General features: G+C 35.0%; 1 protein-coding gene across 1 annotated transcript in view; it reads left to right on the forward strand.

Moving 5' to 3' along the window:
* The window catches only part of CERKL (ceramide kinase like), a 60,781-nt gene that overhangs the window by 13,548 nt on the left and 30,144 nt on the right, over positions 1–17,089 (forward strand). The window contains exon 2 of the mRNA XM_050899994.1: positions 11,989–12,231. Within this exon, the coding sequence (XP_050755951.1) occupies positions 11,989–12,231 (243 nt within the window). The remainder of the gene's footprint in view (positions 1–11,988; positions 12,232–17,089) is intronic.

Raw genomic sequence — 17,089 nt, forward strand, 5'->3', positions numbered from 1 at the left:
GAATTTCAGGGTGTCCCAAATGAAAACAGGTGGGGAGTGGAAAAGTATTAGTGCAAAATAGAGTAAATGCTTGCTTTATTCCTTCTCTTCTCTTAGCATCTGCTTATGGCCTATGGTTTGACATAAGATACTGGGACAGATGGACTTTTGCTCTGACCTGGTATTGCTGGTCTTACGTACCAGAAACCAGTTAAATTATATTTAAATGATACTTTATGTAAAAGCACACACATCACTAGTCTGTAACTCCATCTGTATTTGCACTACTAAGCAAGCTTTCTTGGTAGAATTTGAACTTCAGTTTGCCTAGCCTTCCATTTGCAAGGTACTTATTTTTATTGATGGATCAATACAGTTTAAAGAATGTGTGTTCTTTGTCTGACAAAATATCAAGAGGTTGGTTTTATTAAATGTTGTTAAGAATTATAATACAGTAGCAGACTGTATAGTAAACCTATATTTCTTAGCCATAAGTGCCTTGAAAATATTGCTTGTACGTATGTTTATAATTACTCTAGTCTTGGGGTTTTTTTTATTTTTATTGTGGAGAAGGGAAGTTAAATTCCAAATACCACAGCTAAACTTGTATAGGGTGTGAGTCTGAAACAATTACAAACCATTCCAGGAGAGTAATTAGTTTCACCAACCTCAAGATTAGGGAAAAGTGCAGCTTCAATATGCTTAGCTGGTATTTTTCCATAAATCTCTTTCAGAAGATTTCTGATGTTCACAGGGTAGAAGACAACCCTCAATGTAAAACATCCATTTGTTATGTCAACAGCATAAAGGTGTGTGCCAAGGTATCTACAGTAATTAATTCTTGAACACAGGTGATGATTGCACTGGTTCACTTTAAGGCTAAGTCAAAGATTATTGTTTGGTTTGTAATGTGTGGCTGGATATGTGTAGAAACTCAGATTTGTTAAATTTACTTTTAAATGAGCAAGGTAAGTTTAATATTGTGATAGAGGAAAATTTAGATAGAATAGTAACAATAATGCACATACTGTGCAAGTGCCTGTTGGAGAGTCTGAAGATGCATCTCTGTTAGTTGCTGTATGGGTGCTTTGAATATGAATTGCTCTCTGATGCTGCAACCATATGCAGGATCTTTATGCTGTGAGCAAAATTCCTTGGATCTGCAAGTAAGATACTTACTTCAACCTCATAGTGGTAATCCCTGTACATATGTGTCCATTTGGTGTAATGCTAGCATTTAAAAGTTTGGGGGAGTAAAAATTCATATGTATTATGAGAGGTTTGAATTGTATCTTTGTCATCTAACACGTGTTTCTCCAACAGTGAAAACTCATCTGAAATTGTTTTTTTTGATATGTCAATCAGTAGTCTTTCTGTTTGATTTTAGTACTTTTTAGTACTAGGATTAGGAATAGACTGCAATTAGGAATAGATGTGTAAATGTGGTGTGTAGCTACAGTTACCATAGTGGAGTTAAGACGAGTAGACAGGAGATGTCAAGGAATTTGCTTAAAATAGATAGGAGACTGCTTGTTTGAAGCTATTGGTGCACGCAAGGATGCAAAGCATACATCATGGAAAATTTTGAGGTGGGTTTTTTGTTGGTGTTTTTTTGACTAGTGGCTCTGTTTTGAAGCAGTTGATATGCCTGTCAGAAAATACGTAGGTTTCTGTATGTAACTTAGTATACTAATGTAGTTTGATGTGAAAGTGAAAGTTATTTTTATGCTGATAGTTAATTTTGAATTTCATGGTACTTAATGCTGAAATTTTATTCACAAAGCATTTTATGGATTCTGCATGTTCTTTAAAATGCATTAACTTATTCTACTTTATGCACTGGTTATTACACAAATCAAAACCAAGATGGAGATCTTTCGATTTTTGAGAATCTCATGAAAATTTCAAATAGTGTGTTTTAAATGACTCACTACCATTCCTGAACTGTATAACAACATAAAATATTAAAACAACTCAAAGTACTGGCTTTACCTGATAATTTTTGAGTGTATTTTGATTTCCAAAATTGCATTATATAAAATTTTTTTATAGTCTAATCAGATATTCCCCAGAATTTTTTTTTCTGGAAAGTATTTTGTAGAGCTGTTGATACACATTAGTGTCTTATGTACATGGTTTGAAATTTAAATTAGCTTAAAGACATTTATTATTTACAATTTTAGTTTTATTTCAATGTAAGCGTATTGCAGTGTGTATTCAACAGTTCTGCTGCTAGATGAAGTAAGCATATACTTAGCTTGCTGCGCAGATACATGGGCACAGGTGGACATCTTGGTAGTATGCACCATGCAGTGAAACACATGGCACTACACAACATGGGGCAAAGAGCACGCAGTTTGAATTAGGAGTCATTTTATGGATACCTTGTACATTTGTGCTTGTTCATATACGGACTGTAATTTCTAAAAACAGCGTACATGTTTTTATATTGAACATTTGTGATACACACATCACTCTAATGTAGTTGTCCTTACTTTGTGGAGAGAGGCAGTATTGTATGAGCCTGTTTATGTCAATATTTTAATAATTTATCTTTATAACTGCTTTTGTCTATATTTATAGTAACATTGGCACCCTGTGTACAGGAGATACAATCAGTACTGAAAGGAAACTTGCATCCATCTGGAAGCAATAAACTTTTCTAAAAGACTGCACAGTGTTACTTAATCCTGTGATTTCTTACTGTGAGTGAAATTAAGGTTTGGTTCAGTTGTGTCACATCATATTGGTATCAAATCTTTTGTGAGAGCTTTGTCATAGTGTTAAGCTACAAACAAAATTTTAAAATTGATGAAAGTCTGAGAACGTAATTTCCTCAGTCACAGGATTATGCATCACTGCAAATGTAGTCAATTCCATATAATAACAATAATTGTAACACCAGAAAGCTTCTGGAGTATTGCATTTTGTAAGCTTTCTCTTTATATGAAAGGCTAATTTGTATACTACACAATTGACTAAGCATACCTTAAATTTTGCATTGTGTGCTAAGTAATTTTTGTACTATATGCATATCATGTAGTATAAAGTGTATTTTTAATATGCCAAAATATTTTACGAAGTTAGAGAAATACGAACAGTTCCCCTAAGAGGAAGGGGAAAAAGACCTTGTATATTGTAAAGATCATCTAACAAAATTCTGTGGGGTTTTTTGTTGCTTTTCTTGTAAGTCTGTTACAAGTGTGGTGTACATGAACAAAATAGGATTAATTCATCCCTGCAGGCGAAGTGGTGTACCTTACGTTCTTCCTATTCCTGTGTGGCAACTGAGTGTTGGGGTGAGGGAAGGGTTTTATGCTTGTCAGAGGACTCTGGTGGTGCTGTTGCCATCTCTTACCCTTGGGCTAGTGTAGAAGGTGCAGATAGAATGATACAAAGGATGACTGAGTTTATGAAGAAAGCTCCTAAAAAAAAATAGACCAAAGATCAATGAGGATAAAGCCAAACATATAGCTGTTGATCAATGAGAAGTTTATGGATGAGCTTATCTAGCAGCTGATAGCTATGCGTCTATATCTAAAAGCATGAATTGCTAATATATGTGAATTACCAGTAGCTTATGGAAGGAAATTGTCCTGTGTTTAGAATGGGATGTGTCTGTTCTTTTTTCTGAAGAAAATGTTTGCTTGAAAATCTTTTCCAGAAAAGACCAAAATTCAGATATTTAAGGCATGTTAAGTTCCCTGAAATTGAGACACTGATATTTAGCAGTATGGATGGTTTGTAAATCTGTATTTGAGGCTGAAGCCGATCTCGTGCCAGTAAGAGTCCAAGTAGAACTAATTATTAACTTGTAGTTAATCAAACTCAGTGATGTCCTGTGGCCATAAGAGGCTATTTGATTCCCCACTTCCCCTTATTTTCTGAAATGACAGAAGTAATTGCCATGGTTATGACATAAATTAGTAGGTACAAAACAGTGTGGATGTGTGAGGTTTTTTTGAAGGAATGTAAAATTAAGCTCAAGTTTCCTCTTTGAGGATTCTTTGGTATCTTTCAGCTCTGCTAGCCTGATTGTATTAAATCATGTAAACCATTAGATCCCAGTCTTCTGTTTTATTTCAGAAATCTCTCTCTTTAGATGAATTCTATTACATGATGGTTGTATTGTTGGTCTGTATAAGACTAGTCATTTAATCTGATGCTTGTGTTTGCAGAGGTTTTACAAAATGATGGAAATCATTGATGTTTGTTACCCTGTTGTTACTCTGAGGTTTGTTATGTAACTCCTTTCACTTATTACATGAAAAGCCCCAAAGTTTCAGGCACTTAAAAGGTTTGCTGCTACTTTTCCAATCATGTTATGAAATTAGGCAGTATGTGGGCCATCCTCTTAACATAAAATGTAGAGCTTTCTATAGTACATTTATTTTCAGTGACCTCTTTCTTAGTGTGGTGTTAATGTGAAAATGTTAACTATTAAAAAGCAAAGTCTTTGCTGCATGCATCCTCTCAAATGCTTCAGGTTCAGAATCACTCACTGTCTGCCTTGCTTCCTTTCAGCCGGCATTGTTGTTCTGTATAGCATTATTCCCAGTAGATATTCTTGTTAGGGGGGTTATTTTTCATTTCATCATGACCCGCAAATTCTTTGTTGGAGAATGAAGGGGAAGCTCTTCCTTAAGGTGAAGCTTCTTGTCTGGAACAGTGTTAGGCCTTGTGCTGATCTTTAATCACACTTTTCCATGAAGGTATTTATTCAAGAAGCTATTGGGCTTCTTTTCAAACTACCAGTTTCGGTATGGTTTTCTGATGAAGTTCTGCTGTTAGCCTGTAATTAATAAACAAGGTACTTCACTGCTCTAAAACAGAGATGGAACAAGACACTAATGAAAACTTGATGGATAGATGTCTAATGAGCCTCATTACAAGAAGGGCCTTGTCCACGGCCTGCTGGGCATCATGGAGACCCAGGATGCTGGGTGCAAGTGTCACTCCTGAGATCTGGTCACACTCAGAGGGGAAGTCCCCAGGTCTGGCTCCTCTCCAGGGGGAGTCAGCTCCAGCAAAGACGACCTCTGAACTGTACTAAACTCTGCCTTTATGGTATGGGATTAATTCAACTGTTCCCATGTTTGCTCTCCCAGTTGCCAGCATCATCCTTAATTTTGGTTCAGCCAGAACTAGGCAGTTTGGCAGTGATTGTTTTTTGTCAGAAATTTGCCTATTGACGTCTTTTAAAGGTGTAGTGAAACTTAACCAAATTTTAAGTCCATGAGTATGGTCCAACTCAGGACTTCAAGGACTACACCAAATGTCCCCTGAAGCTGCTCTTCCTGCAGTTGCTGTGATGATATGATGTTGGGCACATCATATCTGCAGGGGCATGTATCTGCAACAGCCCTCTCAGTTTGATGAGGATGTTCAGAAGAATGAGGATTAGTTTTTAAAAGATATGGTGGAGAACAAGGATTGGAATCAGCTGGCCAAGGGGTCTTGGGGGAAAGAGCCATTTGAAACACGGAGAGAGACAAGAGGGGAGGATGAAAGGTAGGAGGTTGCCGTTTTAGATGTGTTTACCCATGCTGTGAATATAGTAAAATTGTCAAGAAATACCCCGAGCAAAGAATGAAAAAACTTTTCACTTTTTGTAGAATGTATCGAAACTTGCACAACACCACTAAAGCCAGTTTTATATTGTTGTATTTATCACATTTTGTCTTCATTTTATTTCTTGGTTTAGTAATTATTACAAATAATTAAAAAAAAAAAGTAATTTCTGTTATCTAATATAAGCCTTTATCCCATGATCTGGGATTTGCATTGGAAAATTACTGGTTGTTTTTTGTTTTGTCTTGTTTTGTTTTTTTTCTGGGATTGAGTTGAAAAATTGGAGCCTGAAGTACAGATTTGTTCAAGCACATTATTTTTTTAGTATATCAACTATTCTTCATAATAATCTTATTTTTAGAGATAGCTATCTATGGTAGTAGTTTAAAATATGATGACTTCTTATGTCATTCTCTTAGTAATGCCTTTTACTGCTGTATTAAAATGGTGTGTAACTTCCTATCCAGCAAAACTAACTTAATGTGCCATTATAGGTTTGTAAAATGGAGTTTTATTCTGAGACTTATGATTTTTTTAAATTGATAAGCTGTAAATAGAGTTCTAAAAAATTAAGACAAACCATTGTGCATCTTTCCCAGTTCTTGCTGACTCTTCCTGATCTGTGTTTGTGTGATCTTTGGGGAGTTAGCAATTGGAAGTGAAAATGCACAGCAGACTGGCTCAAACCACGTTGACTTCCTGCTGATGAAAGGAGACAGTCCCAGTCCTTCCTTCTTCCCTGCTGTGTATTTTCTTATCACTTTGAAGCATCTCTAGTTTTGTAGGACTTGTGTTGAACTGATTATATTAAACAACTTGTCAGAAGACTAAGCCAGCAAAACAAAAAAAAATAAAGTGGACAATCTATATTACTTTAGGGAGTTGAATTGACTCAGCTTGGTTTTGCCGAGTGCCAGGCATAAGGAAAAGGGCTGGACTACACAGTCATGGCAGGTGAGTGAGGGTAGGTGCCTGTATTGGAAGAGGGATTAGCGACAAGGTATTGCATTGGCTTGGCAAAATACATCACTTTACCCTCAGATTCTCTAGGGAAGGAGAATGAAAATTGGTTGTATTCCTGTCAGATGTTTTTAAGCTCAATTTTCTGCCCTGAAGGAATACAGCTGTTGCTGCAAGTGAATAGCTGCCATTAAAAGATGAAGTTAGTAGTTACACCCTGCTTTTACTCTCCAGCTCTGGAGGAACTAAGATGCATCTCTTCAGTACTTTGTAGTCCTTTCTGAACTCCTTGTGGTTCCCGAGGAGGTCATTACACACAGTCTGAGAAACGTTTTTCTAGACTAGGGCCTTGGTTGTGTTATGCTTCTCTTACAACACCATTTAAAAGGACTAGAGTAGCGTAAAGGTAATCTTCAAAGAAAAACCAGCCCCTCCCCAACCTGGCCCTTGCTGTACCTTCTTCTTCTCAGCTTACTATTTGATACTCTTGGCAAGCAGAAAGTGCAATTTTGCTTTCTGTGCTTGCAGAAGAGAGTAAGAGGCATAGCACCAAATCTTGCCAAAGGTGTTACATGACCTGTCTTTTTGAAATAAAAAAAACCTTGAAAATTCAGATGTTCTGAAAATAGCTTTTCTGTCTCATGTTTAGAATCTTTAAATTAATGTTAAATAGCCTGACGAGCTATACAGTGGTTCTCAGCTCTTCTGGCGAGAATGATCATGCTTGCTCCTTTATATTTCTCATTGCCAGTCCTTCTTAATCAAAGTTGTGGCTGAAGACTGTAGAGGTTTTATGAATCAGTTGCATGCTACTTATTGTTCTTTGCAGACTACAGTAAGGGAAAAATGGGCTAAATAGTTAATGAGTTAATAGTTGCTGTTTTATATGCATTAGACATTATCATATTAATTTTAAATATTCCTGAGCCTAAATTTGTAGACATATTGTCAAAACTAATTTCATTTTTGATTCTATTTATTTCCTTTTTGGTTTTCTATTAATACAGTTATATTTTATTGTACATCCTGAACGGTTATTTTGAAAGTAGTGTTCATACAGTGTAGGATGATCTATAATCAGTTCTATAATAACTGCTGTTGATCACTATTTTCTTTGGTATAGTCTTGATGATTTTTATTTCTAATTATTTCTGTTATGTTACATTGCACTCAGCTATAACAATCAACTATTAATGAAGTAAACTTTGAGAGTGTAATGGGACAGAGAGCTTAAAATGTGTAAGAGATTTATCTATTAAATGTAGTTAAGTGCGGCTAGATGTCTTGCCAAAGGTCATAGGAAGAATTTGTGACAAAGGGAGTATAACACATTTTCCTTCGTGTACAATTCTTGTACTTGAATTATGCAGTCACGTTTCATGTGTATCTTCTACTGTTTTCCGTGTACTCCAGATACTTGTTATGGAAATTAAGTCCTCAAATACCACTTCTAGATGTGACTGTGAAAACAGTTCAATAAGTGTTTTGTTGTTGAAGTGTTGGTGTTTATATTTTAATAACACACTTCTCTTTACAAATGGTTCTATTTTTCAATAGTACTGCTTTTTTCTTTGTGTATGTTTTCATCAATTTTGCTGTACACATGAGATAATGTATTTGTTTAAAGCCTAGTTGAACACTCTTAACTTATTTTGGTTTGCTATTTACAATTAAACTGTATTTGAGTGTATTAGTCCCTCACCCTTTGGTTTATCTCAGTGTGGTATATTTAGACATAATTTTTTATTAAATAAGAGATTAGACTACCATAAATAGGAAAAATGTAGGATAGTCTCATTGCTTGAAATCAGTGAGAGGATAAATAGGGACGTAAAACTTCCTAGAAATTCATATATCCAGGCAGGCTTTTTTTCATGCTGTATTTGGGGAAAAAAAAAAGTGGACATGTGCAGAAACTGTGAGTACAATTAGCGTCAAGCAGATAAATCCAACTCTAATCCTGTTTACGCTCTACATCAGACAGATGTGCTGAGATTGATTTAGACAAGCACTTGGCTTATAGTAATTTTTTTTTTTTAAGTGCCATATATTCTGTTTTTGTTAGATCTTTGTTAAATGTTAAGTGCTGTTAGTTTTACTCTTCCCTAACGCCTGTAACCTACTTTATACAGGTTCCCTCTCTGCTCTCATGATGACAGGGCAGCCTGGTAGAAGAGATTATCTTTATTCCTTGTAATTAAATTGACTTTTTTTTCAGAAGATACAACAATGGGAAGTGGGTACTGAATTAAATAAATAGCATGATATCTAATAGATGTATACTTAAATCTCTTGCAAGAACAGATGGTACCCAATATCTTTCTAAGTAATGTGAGAGGACAGTCAATGTCCTGAAACAGCTAGCAATAACCAATATGATACTAACGAACCAATAGGTTTTTTGAAGTTTAAAAAAGTGTCTAATCTAATATATACTTTATTTTTAAAGTAAACTTGGTTATTATCACATACTAGAAATATTTTATAAATGTAGCTCATGACTTAAATTTTCTTTATCTGAATTGTTCTATAAAATTTTACTGTGTTTGCAATGATCTTATTTTCAGTAAAAATAGAAGATGAAAATTATAGAATACGCCTAGGGACTTCTATGCAGATTTCTTTTCAACTTTAATAAAAATTGGCTGTCTTAATACTGCTAGCTAGTTCAATATTTCCTCTACAATTTAAAACTTGAGGATGATGCTTTTGTACAATTCAGTATTCCTGCAGTTTATATGCTTCTCCAACTTGTATCTGGAAATGTACTCCAGTAGAACAACTAGAGTCAAATACTATTTTTTAAAGTGTAGTGCTGCCTAGTAAGAATGTATTATTTTAATTTTGAAAAGTTTTGATGTGCATCTGAGCAACACAAGAATTTGATAAATACAGAGTAACAGGAAGATGTAAAAGCAAATAAAAATGTGGCTGAAATAGTAGCATGAAAAGAAAAGACAAGCCAAGCCGTACCTGGCTTATGACTAAATGTCATTCTATGAAAGCTAGTGGGGGAATATAAAGTATTTCAACAGGCTTCATTTTGCTTGATTTGTGCAGGACAAATAGGCTAATGTTTGTAATTTATTTGTGATGCATATGCATAACATTAGCATAACAGAATTTGTGATATTCTCAGCAAAATGTTTTTTGTTTAAAAATATTTAAAAAGCAAACCCATTTAGCATATTTGTATTGGTCTGGGGGAATAAATGCTGCAGCTCAGTTGTTGCTGCAGATACGTTGTTGTTATTTCACGTGTCTTTACATTTACCCATTTTCCTAAAATGTTGAGTTTGCATGCTGGAATTTTCAGCGTTCTGTATGTCTGACAGTGAGACTTTCTGAAAAAAGATAAGCAGCCCCCCTTGAAAATGCTGTTTTTAAAATTAAAACAAGTCTTAAATAAAGGTATTAAACTATGTAGTTCTAGGTAAGTGATTCAGGATATCACAAGTAAGTGTTTCATTTAAGGCCTACAAAGACTATTTACCCCCAAATGTTTTAGAAGAGCAATACAAAGTTTGAAAAAAATCAAGATCTTGGATTTGGTAATGTTAGTATTAAGGTTGCTTGTACAATGTCCACTCACCCTTTGAGTCTATGCAAAATCATAGTTCAAATGGAATCATACAATTTTTTTTTTTCCCCTCAGTCCCCTGGTTTCATTCAATGTATCTTACAGAAAATACTTTTACAGCAATCAATACAGTACTTTAAGCTTTGTTTTGTTTTCTATTGTTTTGTGAGTTTCCTCCTGTTTATTTACTGCATACTTCTGAAAATCTGCACTACGGACAATTTCCTGTGTACTATCTCGGTGCACACAAACATCTACTTGTCACAGTACTCCTGCTAAGAATGGAATGATATTAGTCCAATTTTACACTTTAGTAGCTGACATTGGAGAAATTAAGATGGTAAAATGTAACAAGTTGGGAAAATATGTGGAAGTATAATAAGGTCATGCTTCTATCTGCGGTAGGTTATTTGGTATGGAATAGGAAAAAATGGGTTGGTTGAGAATTGTCAGGAGAGGTAACACTGACTTGAGCTTTAGCTGTGTTAGCATTGCTAAGGTGCAATCCTCCAGGATTTCTGGATAGAAAGATGATCACTGCGTAGTCTGGTTCAAGAAATGATGTTGAGAAATACCAGCATCAAACTGTTACAAGAATTGACACAGGCTTCTTTTTCCTGCTCAGAAAAAGTATGACTTTCTGAAGCCCTCAGCTTCATGTGGTGTAATGAAGTAGGTGATTCTTGGTTTTGCAGTCTCACCTGCAGTGCTCTCCATCTTTCCCAGGAAGACAGTTAAAATAGACTTTTGCAGCATCTCCCTGGCACTTCAGTACAGCATGCAGCAAATATTCGTCAAACAGAATCTGTTACGGCTTTTGCTATTGAGAAACCACTTGACTGAGCTGTTGCTAGATTTGGAAAAGGTTTCTGGTTTCTAGCTTTTCTTGCCTTGGGCTGCAAAGGGACCTTTATTGGTCTAGTGCATCGGATCTGCTGTAATTACGAAGAAAGCAGGGAAACTTTTCTTTTTGTGTCCAGAGTATCTGACACCTACAGGAATGGTGACATTTTTCCTTCAGTCTGTGTATTTGACTTTGTTTTTGAGGAACCAGGTGTTTTACAGCTCAGGAGAGCGGAAAAAGGAGAAGCCTGTACCGCAGTGGTTCAGTTGATACATCTCTAAAAGGCATTTGGAACTAGTGTCACTGAAGTGATAGTGTCTGCAGCCGCAGGGTCCATGCATATAACAGCCCCGAGATAAGAAAACCTTCACTTAGTGTTCCAGCCTAACACAAATCTCCTCTGGGGTGAGGGTAGTGAACTGTCACAAGAACTTTTGAAACTGTTGTGTTTTTTTTTTTTTTTTACTTGTCTTCTAACGTAAATTCATAACTTGAAAATGAAAGACAAGATGGGTGACATGCTTTTGGTTTATTTTTCTATTTTTGTGTAACTATTTTCTGATATGTCTCTAATCTAAACCCAAAAGGCAGCAGTTGTATCAAATGAAAAAATACATTGAGCACATAGTCAGCTTGGGTCATAGCACACTTTCTGATCTATGATTTAGGAGAATGCAACTGCTATGATTGCTATGATTTAGGAGAATACAATGAAGAATTTGCTTTTTGAATGCAAATAAAAAAAAGTGGGTCACTGTTCTTAGAGTCTACAATTTTATCCATTTTTTTTTTTTTTAATATCAGAAAAGGGATTAAATAACCTCTTAGAAATTGTGTTATTTGTATAGCTGGATACCTAACCTAAATAACAGAAAGTTGGTAAAATATAAGACCAGTGATTGAGGCAAATGATACGCAGAAAGTTTCAATATAGGCATGAGCAGATGCAACAAGTGAAGCTAGAGATGAAGCCATAACAATATTTTTTTTTAGATATTACTCCTAATCATATTGATAACACTTCTTTTTTTTTTTTTTTTTTTCCCCCCTACAGGTGATTCCAGTATGGTTTTACAGGCTCAAGAGGAGATTATTGAAATGAAAGATGTATTTTCAGTAAAACTGAAACGTCGTCGTTTTGTAGGGCAGAAAAAAGGTGGTACTTTGTTGGGTATCACAATTTTTAAATGCTTGAATAAAGAAGAGAATAAACTAACAGACTGTGCTATCCATTTAAATAACTTAAGTGAAGATCATTGTCATTCCTGGTTTAGACATCTAAAGGAAATTTTGAATGGTAAGCATTTAATTGGGGTTGATGTCATTATTATTTCAGACTTGTTTCTATTGGCAACATATAAGGTTGAGGGAAGCTTAGAAAAATATTTTGCCTGTGGAAATTAAGACACACAGATATGAATATTATTGATGGAAAATGTTTACTACTGAAGTTTTACATGGTGAAGTGTAAAATTTAGGAAGTGACAACAATTGCCTAATGCATCTGTAAAAATCAAATTGATGCTATTTTTTGGAAGTGTTTTGGAAGCTACTGAAAATAAGTAGCTTACTGTATTCTGACTGAAGAGTGTTCTGGGAAATCTGTTTCTTAAAGAAATAAAATATTTTGTTGATGTTTTCACTTGGAATTGCAGCACATCTGATGGTACTACAGTTGTTGCAGTCCTGGGAACTCTTCAGGGACTTCCCAGTGACTGTTTAGGAGCTCCCACTTGAGACCCGCAGATTCTTTAAGAGACTAATGGGAGAGGCTTTCCTCTTCTTCATAAATTCACAGGTGGAAGTGCTCTTAAGGTTCTGTAGGACTTTTATTGTATAATTTGATACAGAATGTATTGACACTAGCTAGTGATGAGAGGCAATTCTTTATTTTAAAAATATGTTTCTGTGTTTGCCTGGGCTCATGCCAGTTTCTGGATGCTTTGTTTAACACATGATAATTGCATTTTTTTTCATGGAAGCTGAATCAAATTTAAGAAAAAAGTATTCACCATTTGGGGACACCCCCCACCCCCCCCCCCCCCCAACAAATCAAAGCCTTTCACTGTAATTTAATACCATCAATATTGGAAAGACACAGAATATAGCACACTTGTGATTTAAAAAACCAAAACAACAAAAAATCCCCCACAAACCAAACTCTCTGATTTAGCTCAAAATGTGTCTCTGTTTACAGACTATAGCAAATGAGTTTATTACAGAAGAAAAACAATCCATCTTATAATAGACTATTAAAGCTCTGCTGAATTGTTAATACTGAGCCAGATTACAGAATTCAAATCTTACACATCTATAGTGTTTGTAACAACACTTTCAATAGCGATTTATAGTGTACTTCTAGTAAGGTGACTTTGTCAAAAGCAGATATTAGAGAAAGTAAAATAACATGAGTTATTAACGATGCATTCTTACATTGTTTGCTTACAATATGCTTGGGATTTTCTAAATAAAAATATGTATTAAAAAGAGCCTTCCCTTGCCCCTTTTTGAAAGACTTTATCACAAAATATCTAAATCTGCAGAAGTGCCAAGATTCTTGCAGATCTACAGCTACCCATAAAGGCAAGGACATTTGCATAAGGAGCAAATGTCTGTTTTGTTCCCAGATTACCCTCCCTCCATCAGGAGCAGTGATACCATATGTTCACAGAAAAAAAGCTGCTGTATCTCTTGCTCAGGTTGCCTTGACTTCGAGGTGCGGTCTCTGTTTTATAGCTTTGTAATTGGAAGCCACCTGAACCTGAAAAAAGCATTCTGTGCAATGTTGCTGTTTCTAGTTCTTCCTTCAGTTTCAGTCCTTCTCCAGAAGCTCAAACCTTGTGCAGATTTTTCTTGATCCCTTATCAGTACATTTTTCTCCTTTCCTTCTACTTCAGGAATAATCAGGACTTGGAGGGGAAAAAATAACCAAACACAACCCCCCAAATATAATTTACTAATGTGTATATTGTTTTAATTTCTGTAATTACAATAACAGTAGTTTTCACACTGTTACATTGTGAAGTCTGAGTAGATATTCAAACTGCCTTTCTATCCAGAAAATCACCAAAAAAGCAGCAGCATTTCTGCATTCAGTGTGGCAGAGACACATTATCAGTAATTCAAACAGTGATGGTATAGTAATGGTATAATTCAGAAAAAAGTCTTCTGATTTAAAATATACCAAACATTGGTAAGAAGTTCCCAGTGGGATTCAAGTCTGGACTAAAAGTATAAAATGCAGATAAGTTCTGTTGATTCGTCAGTAACTGAAATCTCAAAAGGCACATTGATATATCTCTGCTTGAAACAGTGATGAATTTTCATAGTTTTTGCTGCAGCTTGTTTTCATAATAGTGCTGGTGACATCTTTGTTAATGAACTCAAACTGGCTCCTTTTTGGTTACCTTATGAACTGCAGGATAAAGTTAAAATTTCATCCTTCTAAAATAGTCAAAATTTAAGTGTACATGGTTTTTTTTAATCTATCTGATCACAAAGTAAATTTTCATTAACTGCTGCATTATTTACTTGAAGGGGTTTTTTTTATTGCTTTTAGGCTGGAGCAAATTAAAAGCAGGTGATTTACCAAAGTAGAGTGTGTATAAGTTTGGGTATGGCTGTCAGTAAACATGTACTTTCATTTGTAAGAATGGTTAAATATTACTAAAAGGTGTGTCTCCTTTGAAAATAAATGCAATTTCTATTTGTTTACCTTACTCTTTGACAAGTTTTTAGATTTTTATGCATATACATTAATTGAGGAACAACAATAGCAAGTTTATCAGTGATGATACAAGCTAGAGTTTTACCTGGAGATGTGTTCTAATGAAGATTTCATTTTTTTCTGAAATATTATGTACACGGTTTCCCTTTTACTGTGTGTTTTGTGTCTGACATGAATGTTTCTTGCATGGTTTTTCCTGTTCATTCTTACTCTCTTCATAGTGAGTATCCTCTGTTGCTTTGAATTTGTGTTCAGAGTAGTTCAATTTAAAGTCTAACTAGGCTATAATTTTTTATGAAGCCTGTCATCATATAAGTGAGTGCACAGAGATAATATTGTTGTTTAGAATTTAGTTACAGTGGCTGCTATTATGGCTTTTTGTGTGTGTGTGACAGGGTAACAAAACACATGTACTACCATCTTCCCACTTTTAAGTAAGTTCTTATTTTCCGCATAATGTTGCTGCTGTTCACATGCATGCCAGCTAGATATGAAGAGCTTGCTCAATGATATGGTGTTCAGGAAAACTGATCTTTGGTATATCGTATATTTGGTAAACTGATGTAAAATAACCACTGCCATCTTAAGGCATGCACCTATGGAGCCTTGGTTCTGGACTGGCTCCTGGAAAGCCCCAAATGGCGGCTTAGATCCTAGTACGCTGTTGATCTTGCGTCAGACCTGTTGTACACCTGACTCTCAGTGATTTCCATTTATACATCACATCTTTTTGTACTGGACTTACGGGCATGTACGGTGAGGACATACTGTGTCAGTGGAATTCACTGTGTTGACAAATGCCCAGTGTTTCTTAAAGGGTTAAGACAGGCCCAGAAATGAGAGAAAATGCATAATTATCAATGCTTATCCATATTTTTGGAATTTTTTTAGCAAGATAAGACTTACTTTTCTTAACTGTTGATTTGAAAACATTTTACTTAAAAACTCTGTAAACTAACAGAAGACAGTAAATATGGTTAAGAATAAATGATAAAGTAGCAAAAAATGCATGAAGTGCATTTTATTTTTATCTACTGTTCTGTAGTATCTCTCACACTGGGATTTGACATGAATGTCCAAACCTTCATGCATGAAGTTTTAATTAAACCATTAATGTTAAACATTAACTTTGGTTAGTTAATATTAACAGTAGTGTCTCCATAGTTACATTAACAAATCTGTCTCATATTATTAGTTTTCCTCATGTATAATATTCTTACTGTTGTATGAAGTATTTATAAATGTATGCAGTAATGACATGATTCCAGGCTCTTAACTTTTGTAACATAAACCCATTTTCATAAAGCTAAGAACTGAAAGCAGCACAGATGTATGTCTGAGCATAGCGTCTCTGCTGCCCTATGAGCCTTTGTTTTCAGAACACCCTGATTGACCCACCACCCTTCATGGTTCACTGATTCACTTGATAGATCAAGTTTAAACTAGTGCATATTAGCACATTTGTTAGTACTAGAGGAACAGTTGGCCTTCCTGCTTTAGGCTGCTGGTTCATTTCAAATGGAGCAGCCACAGAAAACAATAACAGAATACCAGTTAGGAGGACGCCAAAAGGCTGACAGACTGAAATCAGTTGCAGACTGTAGTAAATGGCATTGATTCATTCATATAGATGATGTTTAAAGAAAATTAAGAGATTATTATTATTTAAAAATACTTTTAAAGAAGTTTCACTATATAATTGTGTGAAAGTTTAATTTTGACTGTTATTGGATATTCTTTCATGAAACTCAGTTGTTTGGTGTGTTATAACATGTCCAGTGCTCGCTGGGAATGATAAATAATAATTTTTGTCGTGATCATCCTTTCATGTCAGTTGGCAATCATTTGGCACAAACAAAACCACATCAGTAGTGTACCGTATCGCTGCTGAAATGCCTTGTTTGTGATACCTATTTCTATAAATAAAATAGTTTACCTCTCTAAAAAAGTAAACTGATATTCAAGTAGTCATAAAGAGAATATTCTAACACTTTTATCCTGTGAATTCATTTGGTTCTTGAAAATCTCACTAGGATTTTTGTATTAACTCTGATCTACATTTCAGCAATAGCCTAATAGATATAATCGTAAATACAGTTCCTGGTTTAGAACCATTTAATGAATGAATTTGATTAAAAAAAGAAAAAACAACAAAAATTCAACTGTTTCCTTAAAAATCTAGGATTTTTTTTCACATCAATTGAAAAGTCTGTATTCTTTTGCCTGCTTATGTTTCTTTTAAAACTTTATATTGCCACCTGGGGCTTAAATTTTTGCACCTAAAACTCAAAAACAGTTAAGTGGGATAGCAATGTTTGCTTTTTTCCCTTCAGTTTTCTCCTAATAGTGGTTTAGCAGTATTGTAACACATACTGTCTGGGTAACAGAATTTATGACACTTCATCACCTTTCTCTACTTCTACAAACT

The sequence above is a fragment of the Gymnogyps californianus genome, chromosome 7 (assembly GCF_018139145.2).
Source record: "Gymnogyps californianus isolate 813 chromosome 7, ASM1813914v2, whole genome shotgun sequence".
NCBI lineage: Eukaryota > Metazoa > Chordata > Aves > Accipitriformes > Cathartidae > Gymnogyps > Gymnogyps californianus.